Source organism: Prionailurus bengalensis, chromosome B4, assembly GCF_016509475.1.
Source record: "Prionailurus bengalensis isolate Pbe53 chromosome B4, Fcat_Pben_1.1_paternal_pri, whole genome shotgun sequence".
Taxonomy (NCBI): domain Eukaryota; kingdom Metazoa; phylum Chordata; class Mammalia; order Carnivora; family Felidae; genus Prionailurus; species Prionailurus bengalensis.
In genome coordinates, this window is record NC_057358.1 from 131,637,854 (window position 1) to 131,663,659 (window position 25,806).

At 59.1% G+C, this 25,806-nt stretch overlaps 3 protein-coding genes across 4 annotated transcripts; all 3 read left to right on the forward strand.

Annotated features, from left to right (window-relative positions):
• The first annotated feature begins 577 nt into the window (after positions 1-577).
• LOC122472736 (histone H1.0) lies at positions 578-2,830 on the forward strand. Its single transcript, XM_043562535.1, has one exon. It carries the CDS (start codon positions 917-919, stop codon positions 1,499-1,501), a length of 585 nt encoding a protein of 194 aa, XP_043418470.1. The 5' UTR covers positions 578-916; the 3' UTR covers positions 1,502-2,830.
• Positions 2,831-3,307: 477 nt separating this feature from the next.
• GCAT (glycine C-acetyltransferase) lies at positions 3,308-9,592 on the forward strand. 2 transcript variants are annotated; one of them, XM_043562532.1, is made up of 9 exons: positions 3,308-3,580; positions 5,256-5,386; positions 6,328-6,429; positions 7,139-7,285; positions 7,700-7,854; positions 7,987-8,069; positions 8,248-8,419; positions 8,867-8,988; positions 9,272-9,592. In XM_043562532.1, exons 1-9 carry the CDS (start codon positions 3,385-3,387, stop codon positions 9,421-9,423), a joined length of 1,260 nt encoding a protein of 419 aa, XP_043418467.1. In that variant the 5' UTR covers positions 3,308-3,384; the 3' UTR covers positions 9,424-9,592. The 2 variants fall into 2 exon arrangements, with proteins under 2 accessions (XP_043418467.1, XP_043418468.1); XM_043562533.1 differs by lacking the exon at positions 9,272-9,592 and having other exon boundaries at positions 3,336-3,580; positions 8,771-8,885.
• Positions 9,593-14,703: 5,111 nt separating this feature from the next.
• Positions 14,704-16,355, forward strand: GALR3 (galanin receptor 3). The gene is made up of 2 exons (XM_043564302.1): positions 14,704-15,161; positions 15,566-16,355. Exons 1-2 carry the CDS (start codon positions 14,803-14,805, stop codon positions 16,353-16,355), a joined length of 1,149 nt encoding a protein of 382 aa, XP_043420237.1. The 5' UTR covers positions 14,704-14,802.
• Positions 16,356-25,806: the final 9,451 nt, after the last annotated feature.

Sequence of the window (25,806 nt, forward strand, 5' to 3'; positions counted from 1 at the left end):
CCCCAAGGACTGAGAAGCGGTAGAGGTGCGGGGGGCCCGATGGTGGGATGACCCCCGAGAGGTGACCGGACCCTGGGGGAGCGACCCCTCCCCCCTGTCCCGGCTCGGCCCGGCTGGGAGTCGCCCAGCTCGGGGCAGCGTGTGTTAGTTGGGGCCGCTTTCCAGCCGCTCCGCCGGGCCGGGGGGCACCGCCGCGGCCCGGGAGCGGGATCCCTGGTAGCCCCAGGGGGGAGCTTTGCTACGGGGGGTTTCCCGCACCTGGGCTCCAAGGCCCCGCAGGGCCAGCCCCCCGCAAAGGGGAAATGTGCAGGCGCACCAGCCGTCCTCGGCGCCGTTTGGGGCGCGTGGCGGGCGCGGGGGGCGGCGGCCGGGCCGGCGGGATGCCCGGCGGGGGAGCCCAGGGAGCCAGGCAGCGGTCCCGGGCGGCGGCGGGGAGCGGGGAGGCCCGGGCCGGGGGGAAAGGTCGGATTTGCTCGGCGGAAGAAACACAGATGGCGGCGGCGCGGCGCCATTCCGGGCCGGGAGCAGGCAGCCAGCAGCCCTGTCCTCACCGCGGTCCGCCCGCCGCCGCTAAATACCCGGATGCGCCGCCCGAGCGCCAGACGCGGAGCTGGGAAAGGGGAGGCAGAGGAGGCGGAGGCGGAGGCAGAGCGCGAGCCAGAGACCGAGCCCGAGCCAGAGCCCGGCGCCGAGACCGACCGACCGACCGACCGACCGACCGGCGGGGCTGGGCCACGCAGACCCGGCCCGGCGAAGTCCTCCCGCGACCCGAGCCAGGTCCCTGAGAGCCGGGGCCCGGACTGGCCGGGGACTCGGGAGCGCCAGAGCAGATCCCGAGTAAGGCTTTCCTCGGCCTCCGACGAGGGCTGGCCCTTTTGAAGGCGCCTCCTTCAACCGCAGGACCAGACAGGCCACCATGACCGAGAACTCCACGTCCGCCCCTGCGGCCAAGCCCAAGCGGGCCAAGGCCTCCAAGAAGTCCACAGACCACCCCAAGTATTCAGATATGATCGTGGCTGCCATCCAGGCGGAGAAGAACCGCGCTGGCTCCTCGCGCCAGTCCATCCAGAAGTACATCAAGAGCCACTACAAGGTGGGTGAGAATGCCGACTCGCAGATCAAGTTGTCCATCAAGCGCCTGGTCACCACTGGGGTCCTCAAGCAGACCAAAGGGGTGGGTGCCTCGGGGTCTTTCCGGCTGGCCAAAAGCGATGAGCCCAAGAGGTCGGTGGCCTTCAAGAAGACGAAGAAGGAAGTCAAGAAGGTGGCCACCCCAAAGAAGGCAGCCAAGCCCAAGAAGGCTGCCTCCAAAGCTCCCAGCAAGAAGCCCAAAGCCACCCCAGTCAAGAAGGCCAAGAAGAAGCCGGCTGCCACGCCCAAGAAAACCAAAAAACCCAAGACTGTCAAAGCCAAGCCAGTCAAAGCATCAAAGCCTAAGAAGGCCAAACCAGTGAAGCCCAAAGCCAAGTCCAGTGCCAAGAGGGCCGGCAAGAAGAAGTGACAATGAGGCTTTTCTCGTGGACACTCCTGCCTGTCTCCTGTTTTCTGTAAATACTTTTCTCCTTTCTTTTCTCTTGATCTTCACCTGCAATCCTTTGCCCCTTTCTATCCTGACTGTATAAGAGACAGAATTTGGATTCCTCAGACATTAGGGAATAATTCATTTTTCCTTAACCAATCGTGCAAAGACAGCAACAACAAATCTCTCTGTAATGATGAGAATGTACTTTTGTTCTGTTGACTTGTTCTTAATCTACTTAATGGGTTTGGGGATTTGGATGGCTCTGTGTGTTTTGTTTGGATGGTTTGTTCACTATGAAGGTAGAGGGGCGGGAGAGAATGGGCAAGGCAGCTTGTTCTGACTAGATGAGGGGGAGCCCAGAAATTGTAAGGTTTGTAGGAGTATCTTTGAGGTGAGCTAGCTTTCTCTAGGTTGCTCACCCCTGTGAAGAGTTTCCGAATCTCGGCGGGGAGAAGGGAGGGGTGGCAGCAGCTGGATGGCAAGGGAGGGAGGGGGGGGGAACCCTCTCTGGGCTGACTTCCATCTTCCAATAGTGAGCAGTGGGGGGTCCAAATCCAGTTTCCTTCTCACTGTTGGTCTGCCCCTGTGGCCTTCCTATTGTCCTAGGGAAAGGGGGGGGGGTCCATGTGACAGCTGGTCTGAGAAGCTGTGGCTTCTCTCAGTCAGCTGGAAACTAGTCATTGGGGGGTCTTTGTGGCTTCAGAAAGTCTCCTGTTAAAATGGAGTGGAAACTTTAGGGGAAGGGTGGGGACTCAGTCAGCCAAGTGCCTCAGTGTGCCCTGTTAAAACTTGGGTTTTTCCACACAATTGGATTGTATCATAGGACTTTTTTTTTTTTTTTCTTTCCCCCTGGTTTTTGGTTCCTCCTGTACAAGAGGTGGTTTTGCTTGGTGGCCTGGTGGGGCTCCAACCCTGCCACCTGCCACTTAAAAACCTCCCGACCTCTTTACATTGGAGTCTTTTATAAGTAGTTGTAGATGGGGGAGGGGGGGAGTGGGCGGGGAGTGGACAGTAAGACATACTGCAGTCAATTTTGAATTGCTAAGTAGCTTCACAGAGCTAGGTCTGTGTGTATGTGTGTATATGTATATATACATATCTAGGGCTAGTACTTAACGTTTCACACCCGGGAGCTGGGAGAAAAAAACCTGTACAGTCTTTTATTTTTAATAAAATAGGAAAACGCGTCCTTGCGCGTGGTCAAACGCCCTCCCCCCCCCCTTTTTTAAACAAGTGTTATTTGTGCCGGGAAGAATTTGCTGTCTTTGTAATTTTAAAACTTTAAAATAAAATCGAAAAATGAAAACACCTCGTTGGTGCGTTTTTCCTCCTTTTTAAGGCTGGAGGCGAATGAGGAGCAATGGGGCGGGCGAGCAGGGGTGAAATCCGGGGACGTTTGCACCTGAGAATGGGAGAGGGTTCCAAGAGGTCGACAGGGACCGGGGGCCTGGGCTGCAGAGTACAGAGCGTGCCTCAGCCTGCTTCTAGGCTCTTGCCTTTGGGGTCCAGAGTGCACCCCCCTTTCCTTCCAAGCGGTGGGTGTGTAGGCAGGGAATGGGACTTGGGATTGGCGGGGGGGGGTACTGGTGGGCTGGGCCCTGACGCGCCACCCTCCGCGGAGGCGCCTCCCCTTCCCCCACTAGGAGCGCTCCAGTCTCAATTTACACATCAATCCACTTTCATCCGCTGCGGATCCCGCCAGGCCCCGCCCCCACCCATCCCCGGGCCCGTCTCCCCGCCCCTTTAACAGCCTTCTTGCTCCGATTGGTTGGTGTGGCCCAGCCCCCGGGCACGTGACCAGGCGGCGCCAGCAATGCGCGACGCTCTGGGACGGGCAGGCGTGCTGGGGTGAAGCAGGCGCGATGTGGGCCTGTCGCCTCCTCCACGCTGGTCTCTCCGCAGCCCCCCGCGGCCGCCGCGCGCAGTCGGCGCTGACCCAGCTGCGCGGCGTCCTGGAGGAGGAGCTGGAAGCGATCCGCGGGGCTGGCACCTGGAAGAGCGAGCGGGTCATTACGTCCCGGCAGGGGCCGCGCATCCACGTGGACGGTGTCTCCGGAGGTAACCCCCCTCCCCCCCCGCCTGCGAGTCTTAGGACCCGGCTGGGTGTTCGAAGGCCCTTGCGAGGCCTGCGCTGGAATGGAGGGCCTGAAGGCAGTGGGCGGGTGGGAGTATTTGCACACGTAGCCACTGGCGCCTTTCCTATCAGGCTTCCCAGTGGTAGGTGTTAACCTAGTTAAGCCTGTTTACGCGGAGGAGGGTGGTTTGCCCTTGAGCACCTTTTTGACTCAGACGGTGGGACTGGAGGGAGGCCCAGTCCTGTGAGAACGTGAGAAAAAAAAGAGAGACACTTAGCTGGTTCCCACCTGGCTGCTTCAAGGAAGGGTGGAGGGAAGGTGGGGCCAGAAGCCCTGCGTTTCTGGGGCTGCTGTCCTGTGCTGGCCTCTACCAACTGCTCAGCACGTGGGCTCCTGCAAACCCCGATACAGGGGATAACGAATCCTATTTTACAGACAAAGAAGCTGAAGCTCAGAGATATGAAATGGCTTTGCCCCAAAGCCCTTGCTAGCTGCAGGCAGAGCTGGGCTTTGGTCCAGGTCCTCTGGTACATTGGAGCTGGAAGGTCACCTAATGGGTCAGAGAAGCCAAATGCCTGGCCAGAGTCACAGCGAGCGAGGGGCCTGAGGGCTGCTGCAGAAGCCACACCATGAATTCGTCCACTGGGACTTCCTCATTTCCTTTTTTTTTTTTAATTTATTTATTTTGAGAGCGTGTGCTCGAGTCGGAGAGGGGCAGAGAGAGGGAGAGAGAGAATCCCAGCCAGTGCGGGGCTCAATCCCATGAACTGTGAGATCATGAGCTGAGCTGAAATCAAGAGCCTTGGACGCTCACCCAACTGAGCCACCCTGGCACCTCCCTCATTTCTGTCTAACCGGTAGTCGCTATCTATCTTGTCTGTGCCAGGACCCAGGTGGGTGCTGGTTACAAATAATTTCCCAAGCCTGCCTTCTGCTCAGGAAATCGGCCTGGATCCTTGGTGCTGTTGTACTCATTTGTAGACTGAGGTTCCCCCCCAGATCTCTGCCTTCCCCTCAGGGGAAGCTTGGGGCAGGTCCACACATGGGAAAGTTAGGAGGCACAGGTTCTCATCTCCTAAGCTGAATGAACCTCGCCCCCTATGGACCTCAGTGTCCCCCTCGTGCCAGCTGTGTTCACTTCCGGGTTTATAATTCAGGAGTTGATGTCTCAGAAACACCCCCCCCCCTGGCCCCCCCCCCCCCCCCCACACTTTAGGCATGTGATTCTTACCAGGCAGCAAAGTCAACTGTGTAGTCTGAGGTCCACAGAGGGCACCTGACCCAGCCCTTTTTTACCCACGAGGGAACCAAGGCCCAGATGAGGGGGTTGCTGGTAGTTTTCAGGGACAGGAGAAGCCAGTGAGGTAGGGCTACATTCCTCCTTGGGTGGAATGTGATTCAGAACCAGAGTTTCAACTTCTTACCCTTCAAGGAACCACTCTGAGAGTCCTTTCCTGACCCTCCCTGTCCTGTGGCTATTGGTACTTCCTAGGGGCCCCTGGTTCCCGTCCTGCCCCAGAATGGGTCGTACTGTGTGGTTGTTGCCTCCTCAAGGGTGAATCCATGTTCGTTTCCTGAGTCCCCAGGGCCTGGCACTGACACTTTTCTAAGCCCTTTCTTGCCCTGAGCTGCTGTGTCCATACCTTCTTCCACCTCAGGAATCCTTAACTTCTGTGCCAACAACTATCTGGGCCTGAGCAGCCACCCCGAGGTGATCCAGGCAGGTCTGCAGGCCCTGGAGGAGTTTGGAGCCGGCCTTAGCTCCACTCGCTTCATCTGCGGGACCCAGGTACCCAGTGGCTGTTGCGGGGGTTGGAGGGTACCTTGTCCCCAGCGCTGGGCACTGACCCCGACTGTCTGCTTCCCACAGTCAGCAGGGCCCGTTTAGCCAGCTCAGCTCATCCCAGGGCCCTAGGCCCTCTCGTAGCCTGGTGCCCTACACCAGAGAGGCCGGGCTCGGGCTTCTGTTCTGTTGCAAAAGCAACTCGACCTCTCTGAACATCCCTTTTCCCACCCGCGTGTACAAATGCCTGCAACAGTGCCCGGCACATACCAATGCTCCCTAAATGTGGACTATTTTATTTTGTGAATGTTACAAAATAAACATATGTAAATGCGAAACAGGCTTAGGTGTTCACTCGTTATCAATACTCCTGTCAGTCGTTAAGTGACGGGTGATATTCTTGTCTCTGTTACAGAGATGAGGACGCTAAGGCCCAGAGAAGTGAAATGACTTACCCCGAGGGCACACACCTGTTAAAATGGGATTTTAACCCACGTGGCCGGGCTCAAGATTATTGATTATTATTACCCATCTCCTGAGCAAGGGGAGGGTGAAGTGAAATCAATATCAGAGGCAGAACTCCTAACTCCCAGCCAGGGCACTTTCCAACAAAACCCTCACCCAGACTGGACAGCTTTCAAATATAAAAAGCCGAGGCCCACAGGAACCTATGTAATCTTTTTCTTTGCCATTAAGCAACCAAAAAAGGCACTTAGTTTGAAGTCGGGAAGACCTCTTCCCTTGCCAATATCACCCATAATTCCACATGAGACCCCGGTTACAACGATCCAACCAGGAAGGGACACCTAGGGAGTCCCTGATTCCTCAGTGAGAACCATCCACCAGAGTCCTGTCGGCTCTGGGGGAACCCTCGCAGTGAAGGGAGCCCAGAACTTGTTTCGTGCGACCCCGCGGGCATTAACACCTGTTTCGCTCTGTTTCTTTAGAGCATCCACAAGGATCTAGAAGCAAAGATAGCCCGCTTCCACCAGCGGGAGGATGCCATCCTCTACCCTAGCTGTTTTGATGCCAACGCTGGCCTCTTTGAGGTGTGAGGGGGCCACAGGTGGGAGTTGGTGAGGACTGCTAGGCTGTGGAAGGCTTGGGAGTGGACAGGCAGAACCTGGCAGGATGCCAACGCCACGCCTAGTCGCTCCAGTGCCCGTTTCTTTTAAAATTCTTTTTTTTTTTTCAACGTTTATTTATTTTGGGGACAGAGAGACAGAGCATGAACGGGGGAGGGGCAGAGAGAGAGAGGGAGACACAGAATCTGAAACAGGCTCCAGGCTCCGAGCCATCAGCCCAGAGCCCGACGCGGGGCTCGAACTCACAGACCACGAGATCATGACCTGGCTGAAGTCGGACGCTTAACCGACTGCGCCACCCAGGCGCCCCTCCAGTGCCCGTTTCTTACGGAGGTTAAGGTTGGGCCAGGTAGGCGCTCTAGGAGGAATCCTGGGGCCTTCGTGGGGCCAGCTTGCAGGGCACTGGGGGGATAACGTACATCAGCAGGAAGGCTGGGGGCAGCAGGGGCCAGGGACCCACCGAACATGTTCTCCCCTGCTCTCACTGGAGCAGGGCCCTGGTCTGGCCCAGTCGTGGGGCCCCGGGGACCCAGATAGAGGCAGATGGGGGCTCCTTGCCTCCCTGTCCAGAGGAGTGCCCTGGATGGCAATGAAATTTTGACTCAGGTAGACATGGGGAGGGAGAGCCCCTAGGTGGTTGGGTGCTAGCTCTCCTCCAACTGCCTTCTTCCAGGCCCTGCTGACCCCCCAGGATGCAGTCCTGTCGGACGAGCTGAACCATGCCTCCATTATTGATGGCATCCGTCTCTGCAAGGCCCATAAGTACCGCTACCGCCACCTGGACATGGCTGATTTGGAGGCCAAGCTGCAGGAGGCCCAGGTGGGATGAGGCCCAGGTGGGGCAAGGCCCAGGGATAACAGAGGCAAGAGCTGGGCTCTTGCCCAGCTCTTCAGCCTCCCCACCGGTGAATCAAGATCCGAACCCAAATCCCTTGGCCCCGAGGCTTTATTCCGTTGTGCCATGCTGCCTTGACTTTTGGCACCTTATGTGTGGCAGGGCCTGCTAGGCATATAGGTGAGATGAGCTCAGGGATAGAAATCGCCCTGCCCCACCCTCCGTCTCGGAGAGGAGACTGAGCTGTTCTCGCTGACCAGGACTGCCCCTGAAGAGGTGGGCAAGGCTCAGAGAGGCACAGGGGAGGGACGGGAGGTTCCAGCCCCAGCGCAGTATGCTTATGTGCCTACCTCTGTCCCAGACACTAGCCATCACCTGTCCACGTCTTCTTCCCTGCAGAAGCATCGACTGCGCCTGGTGGCCACGGATGGGGCCTTCTCCATGGATGGTGACATCGCACCCCTGCAGGAGATCTGCCACCTTGCCTCTCGCTATGGTGCCCTGGTCTTTGTGGATGAATGCCATGCTACTGGCTTCCTGGGGGCCACAGGACGGTGGGAGCATGCATCACCCGGGGCCTTGGGTCAGGCTTCTAAGGGCGGGTGGGAAACCAGGAAGCCAGCCCCTAACGCGTGATCCCCGGGCACTCAGGCAGCCAGCGGTGACAGTGGTAGCTTCCCTTGCAGGGGCACGGATGAGCTGCTGGGTGTGACGGACCAGGTCACCATCATCAACTCCACGCTGGGGAAGGCACTGGGTGGAGCCTCAGGTACCTGTCGGGTTGTGCCTCTGAGGTCCCCTTATCCACATGCAGAGCCCTGGAGGGGTCTCCGGGAAGGTGGTGAGGAGAGACGTGGGGAAGAGAGCAGCATGGACCACCCTCTCCGGAGGGTAGGCTCTGGCACCTGGCCTCTGACTCCCACCTCCGTCCCTGCCCTTGTCCTCAGGGGGCTACACAACAGGGCCTGAACCCCTGGTGTCCCTGCTCCGGCAGCGCGCTCGGCCCTACCTCTTCTCCAACAGCCTGCCCCCTGCTGTCGCCGGCTGTGCCTCCAAGGCCCTGGACCTGCTCATGGAGAGCAATGCCATCGTCCAGTCTATGGCGGCCAAGACCCAGCGGTGCCGTTCCCTGGCAGGGGTGGGGCAGGTTGGGGTCGGGGAGCTGCCCCTGTGTGCCCGCCCAGGCCCATAGCTCCATGCCTACGGGTTCTGCCTCTGCCCCTAGCATGTCCCCAGCAGACTGCACCGGGATTCAGCCCTTTTAGCCAAAAGCCGCCCGCCCGCCCCCCTCCCTCTTCTGCCTCTGCCTTTTCCCTCCATTTCCTGGTGCATTTCTCTGAGAACGATGCTGTGTCTCCCCGCCCTGTCAGTCCTGTCTTTTTGCCCGCCGTTTTGGTCTGCCTGTCTCTCTGCCCGTCTCTCCATCTGCCTCTCTGGGTCTGCATCTGTCTCTCTTGGTCCATCCTGCAGACTTGGGCACAGATCTTGGATCACATGCCCAGCAGGAGTGGGTGTGAACGCCCCACAGCCCCCTGGCTACCTGTGACACCCAGCTGTGCCCCACAGCTTCCGCAGAAAGATGAAGGCTGCTGGCTTCACCATCTTGGGAGCCAATCACCCCATCTGCCCTGTGATGCTGGGTGATGCCCGGCTGGCTTCTTGCATGGCAGATGACATGCTAAAGAGAGGTAAGGAAACTGGGGCAAGAGGACCAGCCAGGGGTCCTAAGAGAAAAGACAAGGGAACCCCTAAACTGTGAACGCTCCCCCATACCTTCACCCTACCGCCCGTTTTAAACCTGCTGTCTGTCCAAGCTGAAAATCCCAGGCCGTGACGCGGTCGCATGTCTGCGAGACCTTGAGCACCTCCCTTGCCCTCTGTGACCGTCAAGCAAGTAGGACCCGTGTGTCATGTCCCTCAAAGCCTGCCTGGCTCCGCTGAGCCCCAGGCTGACCCTTTCTGCCTTACCAGGTATCTTTGTCATCGGGTTCAGCTATCCGGTGGTCCCCAAGAACAAGGCCCGGATCCGGGTGCAGATCTCAGCAGTGCACAGCGAGGAGGACATCGACCGCTGTGTGGAGGCCTTTGTGGAGGTGGGGAGGCTGCATGGGGCACTACCCTGACCTGGGTGGGGACAGGCACAGCCAAGGTCCCCCTCCCTCCGCATTAACGAAAGGGGCCTTTGGTCAGCCCAGGCCAGACGCTCTGAACCCTGTCAGAGTCCTAGGACTGGGCTGGGGCATGGCCGGCGCTCGTGATCTTGTGTCAAACAACAGTGTGAAACTGGGCTGACATGTTGGTGTGTTTTATTCTCTCTGAGCAGGCCCAGGCCTGTGACCAGCTGAAGAATCGGGCAGGAGCTGGGCTTCTGAGGGCAGGCTCCTGGGTAGATCTCAGAGCTGACCACCTGCCCCAAGTTAAGATGAGACCCAGGCAGCTGGGATAATGCAGGCAGGGGCCACCATGTGACACAATTGGATTCTGCGCTGCTCTAAAGGCTGGCTGAGCCCCAGCCCTGCAGGCCCTTTCCCGCCCCACCCACCCTACTTACTCCGCAGCCTCCAGAGTTTAGCCCTGGTGGACACCTCGTTTTCTGCTCCCTATCCAAAGGATGGCTGCCAGCTGCCCAGATCAGAAGGGGCGGGGCACCCCACCGTGTGTGGAAGGAGGGGCAGAGGATTTAGCCCCAAAGGAGAGAATGAGGGTCACTATAGGAAAGGCCCCTGATAGTCTGGAACCATGTATTCCAGCCCACTTTGACTCTGTGGCCTTCGGCCAGCCTTTCACCTGTGTATGCCTCAGTCCCAGTGTCCCGAGCGGATGTTAATCGATGACTCGGGGTCCTTCCATAGCGCTCCTTCCGAGGACTACTGGCCTGCTGATCGGCCAGCAGGGGGCGCAGCGAACTCAGGCTCCGGCAGCTATCGCCCCGCCCCCTCCACCATCCAGGGCTTCGCCTCCCAATTGTTTGGGCAGCCCGGGAGAGCCGATTTGCTGCTGCCAAGGCCCCGTCCACCCTTGTCCCCAACAAAGGCTCGCTGCTCCCCTAGTGGACGTGATGACAACCCCCCTTCCCGCAGTCGCTGTCCCTGGTCCTTGCCTCTCCATTGGCCTCCCCACTCAGCTTTATGGGCGCGGTGTCGGGCGCCGGGGAGGATGGGGGCTGATTCACGGCAGCGCCAGCCTCAGCGTGGTGTGGCCTCGGGAAGCACGCACCTCGCTGGGGGTAGGGCAGGGAGGGTGAAAAAGGACCTTCATTAACAACAGGGAAGTTGTCTGTCCTCTCTGTCCCCTCGCACCTCCGTCCCAGCCCTCAGCCTGGATGTCAGAACGAACGATCTGGGGGAGCTGCGGCCAATTCCCTGCGATTCTGGGACTCCTAGCTTGTGGTCTAGAGGAGCTTGAGGTTGGGAATCAGGAGCTCCAGGGGCTGGGAGACGGCAGTGCAGAGAAGAGGACTGCTGTGGCCACATCAGCAGCTGGGGTATTTGCAAGCCGCTGCCACAGGGTAGTGAACTTGGCGCGGGCGCATACAGCGGAGCCCTGGCGCCAGCCCCGGGCCAAGCCAGCAGCTTGATGTGCGCGATCTGCATAGGCCGGCGGATGAGACCGGGTGGCCGCAGCCGGCCGCGGGGCTACGCGTCCCGGCAGCAGGTGTGGCGTATCCAGCGAGGCCAGAACGCGGGGCCCGGGCCCACCCGCCAGTGGCGCAGAGCACGCGCCGCCTCTTCCAGGGGCTCCTGGGCGCCCCCGCTGCCATTGCGCCCCCCGGCGGCCGGCGGAGGCAGCGGCACGGCCGCAACACCCTAAGCCGTTTTGCCGAAGTAACGCGCCCTGGCGTCAGACAGCTCGCGGGGCTGCGCCGGCTCCCGTCCGCCGCCGTCCAGAAGGGCTGGTAGGAAGCAGCAGCAGCAGCTCTGGGCTCACGTGTTAAGGCCCACTGGTGGCGGCCCGATGCCAGCGACAGGCGGCGCAGGGCGGGAAGGCCGGCCAAGGATCAGCCGCACTTCTGCCTCCTGGGCCGGAGGAGGAGGGGGGGGGGAGCCTTCCAGGCTGGAGGCTCCTGAGGGGATGGAGGGGGGGGGGGGGTAGTGTGTCAGGGCTCTTGAGGGCTTTCCGGGTTCAGGGTGGTTGTAGCCCTCTGACAGTCAAGGATTCTAAAACTTCAGCACACTGAGGCTAGGATCCTACAATGCTGCCTTTCAGTGATCATATTCTACTTTTCTTTTTTTTAATTAAAAAAATTTAGGGGGCGCGCCTGGGTGGCTCAGTCGGTGAAGCGTCCGACTTCGGCTCAGGTCACGATGTCGCGGTTCGTGAGTTCGAGCCCCATGTCGGGCTCTGTGCTGACAGCTCAGAGCCTGCTTCTCTCCCTCCCTCTCTGCCCCTCTCCTGTTCACACTCTGTCTCTGTCTCTCTCCCAAAAATAAACAGTAAAAATTTTTTTCATTTAATGTTTATTTATTTATTTATTTTATTTTTTTATAAACATTTTAAAAATATTTTTATAAAAATATTTTTATTATTTATTATGTTTATTTTTGAGACAGAGAGAGACAGAGCATGAACAGGGGAGGGTCAGAGAGAGGGGGAGACACAGAATCTGAAACAGGCTCCAGGCTCTGAGCTGTCAGCACAGAGCCCGACGCGGGGCTCGAACTCATGGAGTGTGAGATCATGACCTGAGCCGAAGATGGACGCTTAACCGACTGAGCCACCCAGGCGCCCCTAATGTTTTTATTTTTGAGAGAGAGAGACAGAGTGTGAGCAGAGGAAGGGCAGAGAGAAGGAGACAAGGTATCCAAAGCAGGCTCCAGGCTTGGAACTGTCAGCGCAGAGCCTGACGTGGGGCTCGAACCAAGAAACTGTGAAATCATGACTGGAGCCAAAGTAGGAAGCTAAACCGACTGAGCCACCCAGGCGCCCCCCCCCTTTTTTTTAAGTTTTAAAGTTTATTTGTTTATTGGGAGAGAGCACACGCACAAGCAGAGGAGGGGCAGAGAGAGAGAGAGACAGAATGTCAGTGCAGAGCCCTGGCTTGAACCCACGAACTGTGAGATCATGACCTGAGCGGCAATCATCAGTCAGATGCTTAACCAACTGCGCCACCCAGGCGCCCCACATTCTACACTTCTAATTCCTTCATTCAATTCTGATAGCTCTGAATTCCGGACAGTCTAGGTATGATCCCTAATATCTTCTGGTTAGTGAATGTCTGCTTCCAAAGATTCGGGGATGCTCTGCTTCTGGGGTAAGTGACATCAGGCTTTCAAGAAACAACCTCTGAGCGCTGGTGAAAATCCCAGGGGTGTGGGAGGAGCTAGCCTGAAGAGTCTCTTCCCCAGCTCCTTGGGCCTTGAATGCAAGTCCTGACTCCATCAGGGTCCCCTCTGTTTTCTGTCCGCTTCCGCAGACTTCCTATTGACGTCCCCTCCCCCCAACCTCCCAGCTTCCAGAAAGACATTCAGTCCCTGCTGCCTCTTCTCTCCCTTCACTTATTGCAAATTGTCTTCTGCCCCCACTACACGTGTCCAGTTTACCCACCACCTCATTGTTGTGAAATCCAGTGTGCCTCGTCCCTCCAAGGGGCTCGTCTCTCTAACCTTCCGGAAGCATTTGGCCGTGTGGCCTACTCCAAGAGTTCCAAGCAGAAGCCCACGCGTGACTGACTGAATTACCCAGCCATTTACCAAGACCAATTAACCTCTCTGCCTTTTGCCCCGACAAGAGGCTCCTAACGGGTCAGGCATTAAATCATTCCCCTTCTGCCCATCCTTTTCACCCCAGGCCATAATAAACTAATTATAAACGAAAACGCGCAGATCCTGTCCCCACTCTAAAATTTTCACTAGGTCCTCATTACCCTCAGGCTAAAGCCAAACTCCGCATGGGCACAAAACCCCTTCGTCTTCAGCCAGACTGAATCTCTGGAACGAGCTTAGGAATGCTGATGGGCCCCGGGATTCCAAGGGCCTGGGAGAGGAGTCCCATCTGGTCTCCAGAAGAGAGACTCCTATTCTGGTTTCCTAGCCTAGGACACTCCATTCAAGATGACGAATCCCTTCTGAGCTTGGGTTAGAGCTCTACTTGGAGCAGGGAGGGAAGATGGAGTCGTTTAGGCAGGAGGTGAGAGTACCAGCAATGAATGGGCTGGGCCCTGGACACGGAGGGGTTAACTCCAAAGCGACTCTCAGAGAATCAATGGGTTACTCACTGCAGAAAGAGGCAGAAGCAGCGCAGGGAGGCAGAAAAGAACCGGGCAGAAGAGCATGCCACCTGGGGGAAATCAGGGACGGAGGAGGAGGAGCGGGAGGAGGAGGGGGAGGAGGCAGCGGCAGGCAGCGGCTAGTGGCTACTCCGGAGGGAGTGCTCAAGTCTGGCTCAGCAGAGGAGGTGCCTTAAAGGAGAAGAGAGAAGTGGGAGGCAGACCTGCACCTGCAGGGAGGCGCCAAGGGGTAGCCACTGAGCCAAGAGGCAGCCTCAGCCTGACCCGTTCACCCAGGATCAAGCAGGGCCCAGTGCCCAGAACTGAGGTGGGTGTTGCCTATTCTGACCTTCAGGGGGCTTGCTGCATGCTGGGGACTGGGGGCGCAGGTATTCCCTTTCTTCCCTCCTCCCTGCCGCTCCCTCACCCCCCACCCCCGCCCCGCCGCCCCACGCCCTTAATTTGTCCCACCATCCCGGAAGCCCCAGGCACGCAGGGGGATCCACAGGTAGTAGCCGATGTGGGCCGCGGGGTGGGGCAAGGGTGAGAGCCGGCGCAGCTCGCATAAATGCACGCGCGAGTACTTGCACGCGGTCAGAGGCACCACCTGTTACAGGCTGTGGGTGGAGCACTCCAGCCTGGGAGTCAGGGCACCACGGGGGCAGCAGCCCCGATCTGCCACGCCAAGGGTGCTATTCAGCCTCCCGTGTCCCCTCTCCGAGTGAGCCTCAATTTCCTCTTGTGCAAAGAGGGGGCAGTGACCTATACGGTTTTCCCAGCTGTGCCACTGTGGGGCTCTCACCAAAGTGGACTTTGCGATGACTCAGGGATACCACCCATGCTTTGCTGCCTTTGACCCACGTGCAAGAGTCCCTCCCTGCGCTTCAAATCCCCACGGGGAAATAAGGTAGTTAGATATACAAGCACCTTGGGTTGGAGCGGCCCCTCCCCCACCGGCCGTGTCCTCACCGCATTCTGCCTGGAGGCGCTCACCTAGTAATCACCTTTGTGCCCTGAGCCCTGGGGGTGTTCCCGAGCAAACGGAAAAACCCACCTCAGACACCTACGTGACTGCCAGGCTTGCCCCGTGGGTCTCAGTGGTCACTCTTGGCTCTGTCTCCCCACTCCCATCGCCATCCCCCATGAGCTTCCCGCCCCCCCGCCCCCCCAGACCTGGCCAGGCCCAAGCTAGGGGCCGGGATCGATCCATCGAGCCCCCGGGGTCACGTGACCAGAGCTGGGGGCTCCTGTCTGAGCACTCCAGCTTCTTCTCCCCAGGTGCCCATCGGAGGGAAAGATGGCTGATGCGCAGAACGTCTCGCTGGACGGCCCGGGGAGTGTGGGGGCCGTGGCCGTGCCTGTGGTCTTTGCCATCATCTTCCTGCTGGGCACAGTGGGCAACGGGCTAGTGCTGGCCGTGCTGTTGCAGCCCAGCCCCAGTGCCTGGCAGGAGCCGGGCAGCACTACGGACCTGTTCATCCTCAACCTAGCGGTGGCCGACCTCTGCTTCATCCTGTGCTGCGTGCCTTTCCAGGCCGCCATCTACACACTGGACGCCTGGCTCTTTGGGGCCCTCGTTTGTAAGACGGTGCACCTGCTCATCTACCTCACCATGTACGCCAGCAGCTTCACGCTGGCCGCGGTCTCGGTGGACAGGTGCGCTGCATCTGGGGCCCGGCTCGGGTGGGCTGAACAGATCTCTTAGGAAGAAGCACACCCCGCCAGGGTGCGGTCACACCTGCTTTCGCGGTTCGACACTTGGGGTGCAACCCAGGCTCACTCTGGAGCTGACGACCCCCCCGGGACAAGCCCCTTCCCTCCGAGCCTCTAAGCCAACCCGGCTAGGGGCCAGGCACCGCTCTAAGCGCCTGGCGTGTGGGTTCCCTTCACCCCCGCAGTCCGCCCTGCTAGGCTGGTCGCGCCGTCGCTCCGGCTCTCCGGACGCGGAAGGCCAGGCCGCCGGCCCAGAGGTGCGGCCGCAGCGTCCACGCGGGGGCCAGGGCGCGGGTGTGGGCCGCCCGCCCTCCCGCCTGCCCCGCTGACCCGGCGCCCGCCCGCAGGTACCTGGCCGTGCGGCACCCGCTGCGCTCGCGGGCCCTGCGCACGCCGCGCAACGCCCGCGCCGCCGTGGGGCTCGTCTGGCTGCTGGCGGCCCTCTTCTCGGCGCCCTACCTCAGCTACTACGGCACCGTGCGCTACGGCGCGCTGGAGCTCTGCGTCCCCGCCTGGGAGGACGCGCGCCGGCGCGCCCTCGACGTGGCCACCTTCGCCGCCGGCTACCTGCTGCCGGTGGCCGTGGTGAGCCTGGCCTACGCGCGCACGCTGCGCTTCCTGTGGGCGGCCGTGGGCCCCGCGGGCGCGGCGGCGGCGGAGGCCCGGCGCAGAGCCACGGGCCGCGCGGGGCGGACCATGCTGGCGGTGGCCGCGCTCTACGCCCTCTGCTGGGGCCCGCACCACGCGCTCATCCTCTGCTTCTGGTTCGGCCGCTTCGCCTTCAGCCCGGCCACCTACGCCTGCCGCCTGGCCTCGCACTGCCTCGCCTACGCCAACTCCTGCCTCAACCCGCTCGTCTACGCGCTCGCCTCGCGCCACTTCCGCGCGCGCTTCCGCCGCCTGTGGCCCTGCGGCCGCCGCCGCCGCCGCCGCTGCCGCCACGCCCGCTGCCCCCCGGGCGCCCGCCGCGCCCACCGCCGCGTCCGCCCCGCCACCGCGGGCCCTGCCGGTTGCCCCGGGGACGCCCGGCCTCGCGGGAGGCTGCCGGCGGGCGGCGGCCGGGGCGGGGGGCCCGGGGAGGAGCCCGCCCGCGTCGGAGAGGCCGGGCGAGCCTCGTCGGCCCCGGGACCGGAGTAAACCCGGTCCGCCTCCACTCTGCCGGATGACCGTCTTTCCGTCATTCCGCTTCCCCCCCCAGGGCACGACGGCGACGAGGGGACGCGCCAACGCCAGGGGTCCTCTGAGACGCACTGGCCGAGCTGGGGCCCCAGCCCCCGTGGATGCCCCTGGGCGGTGAAATTGGGTCACCCCCGCGAAGCGCAGCCCCCTGGCCAGGCAGCCCCCAGACTCTGTCCACAGCCGGTCTGGCGGGAGGGCCGTGCCTCTGCCCGCCCTTCCAACCCGGTCAGCACCTTCTAGGCCCTGCTTCCTCAACCACCCTTTGCGAAGCCGCTTCTCCCTTCCAGGCTGTGTGGCCTGGGTCATGTATCCCTAGCAGCTGAGTTAGCAAAGAGTCGTGACGCATTTTCTGTGCATCTTACGCGGTGCTACGTTCTTCAATCTCATTATCGAAGCAGCTTTGCAAGGTAGATACGTAATTAGTTCCCTTTCTGCAGATGTGGAAACCAAGAATCAGAGAGGTTTAGTAATTTGGGGGGGTCTGTCTGAGTCGGTGGAGTGTGTGACTCTTGATCTCGGGATTGTGGGGTGGAGCCCCATGCTGGGTGTAGCAATTACTTAAAAATAAAATCTTCAAAAAAAAAAAAAAAAAGAAGAAGAAGAAAAAGAAAGAAAGAAAGAAAGAAAGAAAGAAAGAAAGAAAGAAAGAAAAAAAAAGGTGTAGTGATTTGTCCAAGCTCACATAGCTAGTGTTTGGCAGAAGTTGGATTCAAACCCACCGCTATTTAACTTTTTCTGCTCAGTGGAACGGCCTTCTCCACTTTGGGGGCCTCGGCTCTCAGTTTCCAAGGTTTCCAAGGTTTTCCTTGGTTCTTCCTGACTCCTGATCCTGCATCGGCCCTCTTCCCTAAACCAGCAGCTCCCATGTTTGACTCGATGTCTGGAAATCTCAGAGAGTTCCCAGTCCTCTTCTTTGGGACAGTTCTGTTCTGTACTCGGGCCGGCAAGTCCTGATGGGCTTGTCCCAGCTACCGAGTCCCAGGTCCACGGCCTGACCCAAGCCCCTTGCATTATTTTTTTCAGCCATTTGGTGCTCCCAGATCAGGTGAGAAACGGAGCCCCACTCGGGTCCCAGCTGGCCTCCCAGCAGTCCCGGCTGCCCTGTGGCCCCCACCCTCCCGTCCATGCACACAGCAGGGTAGTCGGTGACTGTGGAAACCTCCTAATTAACCAATAAATCAGTCCTGACGGTTGCAGAACTACCCAGTTCCCTCCCTCCCCCGCCGCCTCACCACACGCCAATAATATATATCAGCTTCAGGCTGAGGCCTAAGATCTTAACGGCCCTCTCGTCCCCCTGGCACGCCTCCCGGCTGCCGGGCACCCTGGGAAGGTCCCTCGGTGACAGTAGGCGGCTGCTGAGTCCTCGTCGCTGCCTGCCACCTGCCGCAGACCCAGGGGTCAGTGTCGGTCACCCTTCACGCGGGGAGGCTGAGACCAGCTGGGGGAAGTGGCTGCTTCAAGGGCCCAATCGCAGGGGCCTGACACCTGGGCCAGAGTCCCTTCTCGCATATGTCTGCTAAGGTTCCCACGGCTGACCCAGGCCACAGCAGTGGGAGTGTTTCCGGGACGGCAGGGGCGCGATGCTGCCCGCTTCTGCAGCACCCAGCACGGCCTCTACCTCCCTGAAGCCCTCACTCACAGCTCCGCTGGCTCGCCTGTGCCTCGCAGACAAGAGATATTACCTCCCTCTTCAGAAGGGAAAACTGAGGCTCCAGGAGACGAGGTAGCTTGGTCAAAGTCAAATGGCAAATTCGCGGCAGAGCTGGGATCCTAACTGGGCCGGACAGAAGGCTCTCATGGCAGGCCAGGCACTGGGAGAACATCTAAGACTATCTGAAGTTCGCTGCGTGACAATGGTGAGTGCCTACAGAGGAGAATGGGGAGAGGGGCGCCTGGGTGGCTCAGTCGGTTAAGCGTCCGACTTCGGCTCAGGTCATGATCTCGCAGTTCGTGGGTTCGAGCCCCGCCTCGGGCTCTCAGCACAGAGCCTGGAGCCTGCTTCAGATTCTGTGTCTCCTTCTCTCTCTGTTCCTCCCCTGCTCACGCTCTCTCTCTCTCTCTCTCTCTCTCAAAAATAAACAAAGATTAAAAAGAAATTAAAAAAAAAAGTGTCTGACTTCCACTCGGGTCATGATCTCGCTGTTCGTGAGTTGGAGTCCCGCGTCGGACTCAGCGCTTGGGATTATCTCTCCCCTTCTGTCTCTGACCCTTACCCGGTTCGCTTGCTCTCTCTCTCTCTATCAATCAATAGAAGAGGAAGCCCAGAAGCCCCAACTAATGGAGGACAGTATAGCCCGGACCAGAGTAGGCACAGAGCAGGTATTTGGATACTTGAAGGAAATGACCCTTTACCCCCCAAACATTTAAGTGCTTTGCCTAAAGAAAGCTATGCCACGAGGGGGAGACAGAGAGGGCAGGACTTTGACCTGGTCCCTGCCTTCCAGGAGTTCTCAGTCTAGCTGGAGAGCTGAATATCAAAAGAAACGAGAGAGCACCGCGTGATGGGGCCAGAACAGGAGAACACCCACAGTTCTGAACGGGCTCAGAGGAGGAAACTCCTGCCTTCCTGAGCAAGCCAAGTAGGAGTCCCACAGGAGTTAATACGCATTTAATTATCCCATGTAATGTGCATTTTCCTACAAGAAAGGTGAAAAGGGCCTGCCAGGTGGAGCAACAGCCCATGCCAAGGCTGGTACAGCTGGGAGCGGTCGCGGGCTTGCGCAGCCGAAGCAGGGCAGGGTGAGGCCTGGGAGGCCAGGAAGCTGGGTGCAGTGAGATCCCGCAGCCTTCTGGGTCAGCTGGGGAGCAAGAACTTCATCCTTCAGGCAGGTGGTGATGCCACTAAAGGGTTTCAGGACGGGCCCCGTCAAGCATGTGGTCAAATAGCCCCCAGCATTTCTGTGCAGAGGCTGGGCTAGAGATGCCAGGCAGGCAGCAAAGAGCACAATCCAGGGCGAGCCCCTGGCCGGGGAGGTTGCCGCCAAGGGCCTGGCCTACGGCTGGGAAACTGTTTTGCCCTGGATTTGGCAGGAAGATTGGTGGCCTGGTGCTGGGCTCGGGCCTGGCCTCAGAGGCTCCTGGGTCTGCTTCAGGGGGCTAATGAAATGCTTGGAAGATAGTCGTAGGATTTCGGTTAGGAGAGAGCTGTGAGTCCTGTAGGGCCACAGGCAGGCGCCGGGGGCTAGAGGACAGGCTGAATGAGCCCTGGCCATCCTCCGAGGCCCAGAAGAATCCACCAACCCGAGCCCCCTGCAGGATCTCAGGCTGAGCCTGAGGCAGCCTGGGGGTCCTGGCAGGAGCTTAGTTGGAGGGAGGTTTGAACTCTGCAGTCTCCTTCCCTTCCTATTTGTGCAAACCTCTTAGGGATGGGCCCGCAGCGCTCATGCCTTAGCGCCTGCTAGGCACAGACTTCTTCTGCCAGAAAAAAAAAGGCAGAAGCATGGGGGTAGGGGGGAGCCCGGAAGACCGTAACCCGGCTTGGGCAAGCAGAGAAGACTTCCCAGAGGAGCTGGTGCCCAGGCCAAGTCCTGAAGTGGGAGTTAATTAGGGCAGACGGCAAAGGGAAAGACGGAAGAACACCCATGTGCACGGGCCACCCGGAGTCAGGCACAGCGTGAGGGGCCAGGGGCCTGGGACAGGGTACGAGGGAGCCTCAGCAGGAAGGGAGGTGGGAGAGGTGGGGACAGTTGCAAAGGATTCTGTAAATGTTGTCCGAAACTGAGGCTGCCCTTTGTCCTGAGGGCAACAGGGAGCCACCAAAAGGTTGTAAACAAAAGGGTAAATTTACCAGATTTACCCTTTAGGGAACTTTCTGGCTGCAAGGCAGGCTTTCAGGGGGGTGGGGGCAGAAGGGGGGGTGGGGCAGGGAGACCAGTGAGGAGACTGGCGTGAGAATCTGCATAGATGAAAGCATCCACGATGTTGACAGTGGGTAAGGAGGTATGGACAGACAGGACAACCACTTACAAGGTATAGTCATTGGGACTTGGTGACTAAATGTTGGGGGGTGTCCCAGATGATATCCCGGACTTCTGGCTTGGGCTACTGGGGGTGGCAGTGGGGATAACAGGGGCACAGGCTTGAGGGGGAAACGTGCTGAGACTTCAGGGCCATGGGGGGGGGGTATGGTAGGGGGTGTCCACAGGGCACCTGCTACGCTCAGGCCTTGGACTTGGCCCTGAATTGTGTCTCATCTGCTTTAGAATTTGGAGATGGAGAAACTGAGGCTCAGAGAGATTAAGTAACTTGCCCAAGATCACAGAGCTAGCCCCAAACAGAGCTGGGTCTACCTTGGGCCTGATTTCGGTTCCACGGTCTTTAGAGAGAAGAGGCAGGAAGGGGTTGGCTGAAGCAGAGGGAGGAACTTGAATGTGCAAAGGTGACCCCCAGCCTCACCCCGCCCTGTGTAACAGCTGTAGCCAGGGCTAAAACTCGGTCCTGGGGAGGGTGGGCGAGGTGAGGGCCCTGGCACAGCTACTGAACCCCTCACCCGGCTTCAGGCTGGCGGGAACAGCATCATCTATCAACTTCGAGGTGTGTGCCTGGGGACATAAATGCCAATTAACCGCCCGGAGACTTCCTATTAATGAACATCAGTTCCTCAGCCCTGACGCAGGGCTCATTTGTGAACCGCTGGCTGGATCCAAGGAGGCACGAGGCCGGAGAAACGGGCGGTGCAGGGGTGGGATTGTGTCTGGGGTGAGAGACAAGACTGATTTATGGAGGCATCTGCTTGCCGCCAGGTTGTTTTAGGGGCTCAGGCTCTGTGTAGGGGTGATACCGAAGCAGGAGGAGGGGTGGCGTGGAGGGATGGTGGGGGGCAAGGGTACCAGCTTGGAGTACCTGAGACTTAGGGGCCATTGGGGGGTATGGTAGGGGGTGCTGGGGAGGGTGCCGGCCCGAGCATCTCATGGACCTGCCAGGTCCAATCAGAGAGGCGGCACAGCGCAGGGGTCAAGGCCCGGACTTTGAGGGGCGCCTGGGTGGCTCAGTCGGTTAAGTGTCCGACTTCGGCTCAGGTCATGATCTCGCGGTTCGTGAGTTCGAGCCCCGCGTCGGGCTCTGGGCTGACGGCTCAGAACCTGCAGCCTGTTTCGGATTCTGTGTCTCCCTCTCTCTCTCTCTGACCCTCCCCCGTTCATGCTCTATCTCTCTCTGTCTCAAAAATAAATAAACGTTAAAAAAAAAAAAAAAAAAAAAAAGGCCCGGACTTTGAGGCACACTGTCAGGTTTGAATCCTGGCTCCTGCACTTCACGTCTCTGACCTCTCTATGCCTCGGTGACCCGCAGAACTGAGCTCTGTCTGAGCCAGGTCCCAATCGAGGCAGACCACCCTGGGGTGCTCACTGGCTGCTACCAACTGTATGCGACGTTGTCAGGGCTTCCCAGGCAGGTCCCCGTCTCCAGCACACCCCTCACAATCGAGCTGAGGAGGCACGACTTACCCGCCTGTGCCCCTCTGGGCACGCTGACCACCAAGTGCTATCCTCCCAGGCTTTCGGAGTGGGAGAGAGTCACCAGGCTGGCATGGACCAATCACAGGGACAAGAGGACACCCTGGTGCCTGGGCTGGGGCTTCGGGAAAGATGCCTTTGCTTCCCTGAGCCTGTTTCTTTGTGTATAAAACGAGTTGATCATACCTCCCTGAAACGCTGAGGCCTCAGTGTTCACTTGAGAGCGAGCCAGTGTCCGGGGGGGGGGGGGTGGGGGGTGGGGGTTGGGGCTGTGTGTGATTCCCTTTGGGAGGCAGAGCTGGGGCGGGGGCGGGGAGCCAGGGACTTTGTTGGGATTGCCCGGGCATCAGTCCAGCTTCCTGACCTCCTAACCTTGCCTTGGGCTCCATAGCTGAAGCAGTCTGGGAAGCAGACTGGTAGGGAAAGGGCCAGACCCTCCCTACACCCGAGACTGGTCATGGAGACTGAGATGTCCCCTAGTAGGGACCATCGTCCGTTCATCCCGACTGAGTCCCGGGGGACACGGGCGGACATTGGCACTTTGGAAATCTTGGCAGAGATTACGTTAGACCTGGGCTGGGCCCCGGCATGCTACTTTCTCTCGCTGAGCCTCAATTTTGTGCATCTAGAAAATGGCGGCAGCAGTATGTTGGCTATCTTACATTTTCTAGCAAACACTAAATCAAAGGACTCGTATTAAGGGCCTGCTGGCACGTAGTAGGAGCTCAGCCAATGTCCTCGCCCTTAGTTTTAGGAAACTCTGCTTCCGAGAAGGCTCTAATTTCAGGCATGGTGGAAACAGCGTGAGCGTTGGGGGTGGGCCCAGGTTCGAGCCCAGCTGCCCAGTTGGATCCCTCTGGCAAAGCCGTATTTTTTCCTCGCCCTCAAAAGCAGTAGCAAGGCTAGTTATCTCGACGGATGGCTGTGAGAACGTGTGAATATTCTTCTCCAAGCACTTAACCTCTGTTTGCCAGGGTTTTTGTCCTTTTGTTCACTGCTGTATTCCCACCTAGAACATTGCCTAGACCATAGCCAGTGTTCAATAAGTATTTATTTTATTTTTTACATTTTTTAAAATTTTTTTCAACGTTCATTTATTTTTTTGGGACAGAGAGAGAGCATGAACGGGGGAGGGGCAGAGAGAGAGGGAGACACAGAATCGGAAACAGGCTCCAGGCTCTGAGCCATCAGCCCAGAGCCTGACGCGGGGCTCGAACTCACGGACCGCGAGATCGTGACCTGGCTGAAGTTGGACGCTTAACCGACTGAGCCACCCAGGCGCCCCACATGTATTTATTTTTGAGAAAGAGAGACAAAGCATGAGCGGGGGAGAGGCAGAGAGCGAAAGAGACACAGAATCCGAAGCAGGCTCCAGGCTCTGAACAAGCGGTCAGCACAGAGCCTGATGCAGGGCTCGAACCCACAAACTGTGAGATCATGACCTGAGCCACCCAGGCGCCCGGCAATAAGTATTTCTAACGTGAATGAAACGTGAGGTATAAAGCAAAGGACCCGACCCCGAAGGTGACATCAAAGGATGTGGATTTCTTCTTTCTGCCTGCCCCCACATCCTCCCCTCTTCCTGCTCCACAACCCCCCCACCCCGCCCCTGCCTGCAACTCAGTAACTCCCAGAGCAGCCGGTAATAGAATTAATGCCTGTGCCCGTAACCTCTGCAGAGTTCCCCATCCTACCCCCCCTGCCCAGCTCAGCCAGCTTAGGGCCCACTTGTGTGCTTTCTGACTCACGCCAATGTCTGGCGCTGACTTTGACTGGCTGGCTCTTCAGACAGACTTGGGGTTGCAGACATTTCCTGGCTGGAAATGGGGTGAGGCAGATTGGCTGACTGCCTAGCGGCCTGGCAAGTGTTTGATGACTGGCCTATCGGGCTGGGGAGGGAGTGGACCATAGCCCCTTCACTCGTCCCAGTGACCCATTCTCCTGGTTATGTGGCTACAGGGCCAGGAGTGGGTGGGTGAGGCCAGGAGGAGGCTGGAGGGATGCATCCTGCTCTCCAGGTGGGGATGGCTTGGTCCAGGCCAAGGACTTTTTAGGAGTCATCCAGTGAGTCTCTGTCAGGCTGTTCTAGAAACACCTGAAGTCATCTCAGGGCAATTTCATAAAGTCCCAGAACCCTCCACCCTCTCAGCTCTGCCGGTGCAAAGCAGGCTGCCCTGGGAGATGGCTGGTCTCAGAAGTACCTAGGTACCCAAGTGCCTAGGATGCCCTTGGCAGGTCTCCTACCCCTTTGCTCCCTAAGTTCTTTTTTTTAATTCTTTTTTAATTTGTAAGTGTTTATTGTATTATTTATTTTTATAAATTTTTTATTGTTTATTATTTTTGAGAGAGAGAAAGAGAGAGACTGAGAGCAAGCAGGGAAGGGGCAGAGAGAGAGGAGACACAGAATCGGAAGCAGGCTCCAGGCTCTGAGCACTCAGGACAGAGCCCCACGCGGGGCTCGAACTCACAGACTGCGAGATCATGCATGACCTGAGCTGTACTCGGCCGCCCAACTGACTGAGCCACCCAGGCGCCCCTAAGTGTTTTGTTTTTTTTTTAATGTTTATTGTTTTTGAGAGAGAGAGAGAGAGAGAGAGAGACAGAGTGCCAGCAGGGGAGGGGGAGAGAGAGAAGGAGACACAGAATCGGAAGCAGGCTCCAGGCTCCTTCCTAGCTGTGAGCGCAGAGCCCAGCAGGCGGCACCAACCTACTAACCTCGAGATCGTGACCTGCGGCGAAGCGGCACACTTGACCCGCGGAGCCACCCAGGCGCCCCAGCTCCCGAAGTTCTGTAGCAAGGGTTCCTAAGTTTTTCTGAGTGTGGACCCTGCTGCGAATGAAAGCCATGGCCACTTTTATCGGAAACACACATGCACGCCCTTCACACAAAATCTTGCACAGTTTCTGGGGGTTCGTGCCTCTCCGAGAGCCCATTTATCGAACCCCTTAGCCCTGAAGCTGACAAACAGCTTCAACTCTCTCCAGGGTGATCGCCCCAGGGGTAGGGTGTGGTATGGAGGCCCAGAGGGGCGGGTCCCAAGAGAATGGGCCCACTGAGTTTGAGGTCCATGCCCTCCCACCCCTGCCTCCCCTTTTGCCTTGACCCTCTCCTGCCCAGCCCCACCCCCGGGCTCACGGGCCAAGGGGCTTGTGTGTAGGCACCAGCCCCAGCAGAGCCTCTAGTGAGGGCAAAGTCAAACGTGCTCCTGGACCTGAGTGGGCAGGGTTCCTCAGAGGCAGAAAAGCCGCCCACCCTTGTACTTCTCGCACTCCCCTCTCCTCACTCCGCCCCTCACTCCTTGCCTTTCACAGCGCGCCCCTCCCCTCGGCACTACAGTTCCCCTCAGCACCGCCCTTCCCCATGGCGCCCCGCCCCTCGGTGCGCCCCTCCCGTCGGCACCGCCCACCCCCACGGCGCCCCGCCCCTCGGCACCTCCCTCCCTCCCGGCTCCCCTCCCCTCGGCGTTCCCCTCCCCTCAGCACCACCCACCCTCACGGCGCCCCGCCCCTCGGCGCGCCCCTCCCGTCGGCACCGCCCACCCCCACGGCGCCCCGCCCCTCGGCACCTCCTTCCCTCCCGGCTCCCCTCCCCTCAGCACCACCCACCCTCACGGCGCCCCGCCCCTCCGCGCCCCCCTCCCCCCGGCACCCCTCCCCTCAGCGCACCCCTCCCTCACGGGGCTCCTCCTCTCAGCGCGCTCCTCCCCTCCCTCAGCCACGTAGACAGGCCGTCCGTTTACTCCGCGGCAGCAGCTTGAGCTCCGGGGAAACTCGTTTGCTTCTTCGGCCCCTCGCTCTCCCCAGTCTCGGGCGAGCACGCTTTCCCTTCCCCACCCCTGCCGTCCTGGTGGGGCTTCTCCTCTCACAGGGTCCTGAAGGCGGCCCCCAGCCGGTATCTCCTACCCACACAGATCTTTTCTCTTCCGGGCCTGGGGAGCAGCTGGGCTCCGCGG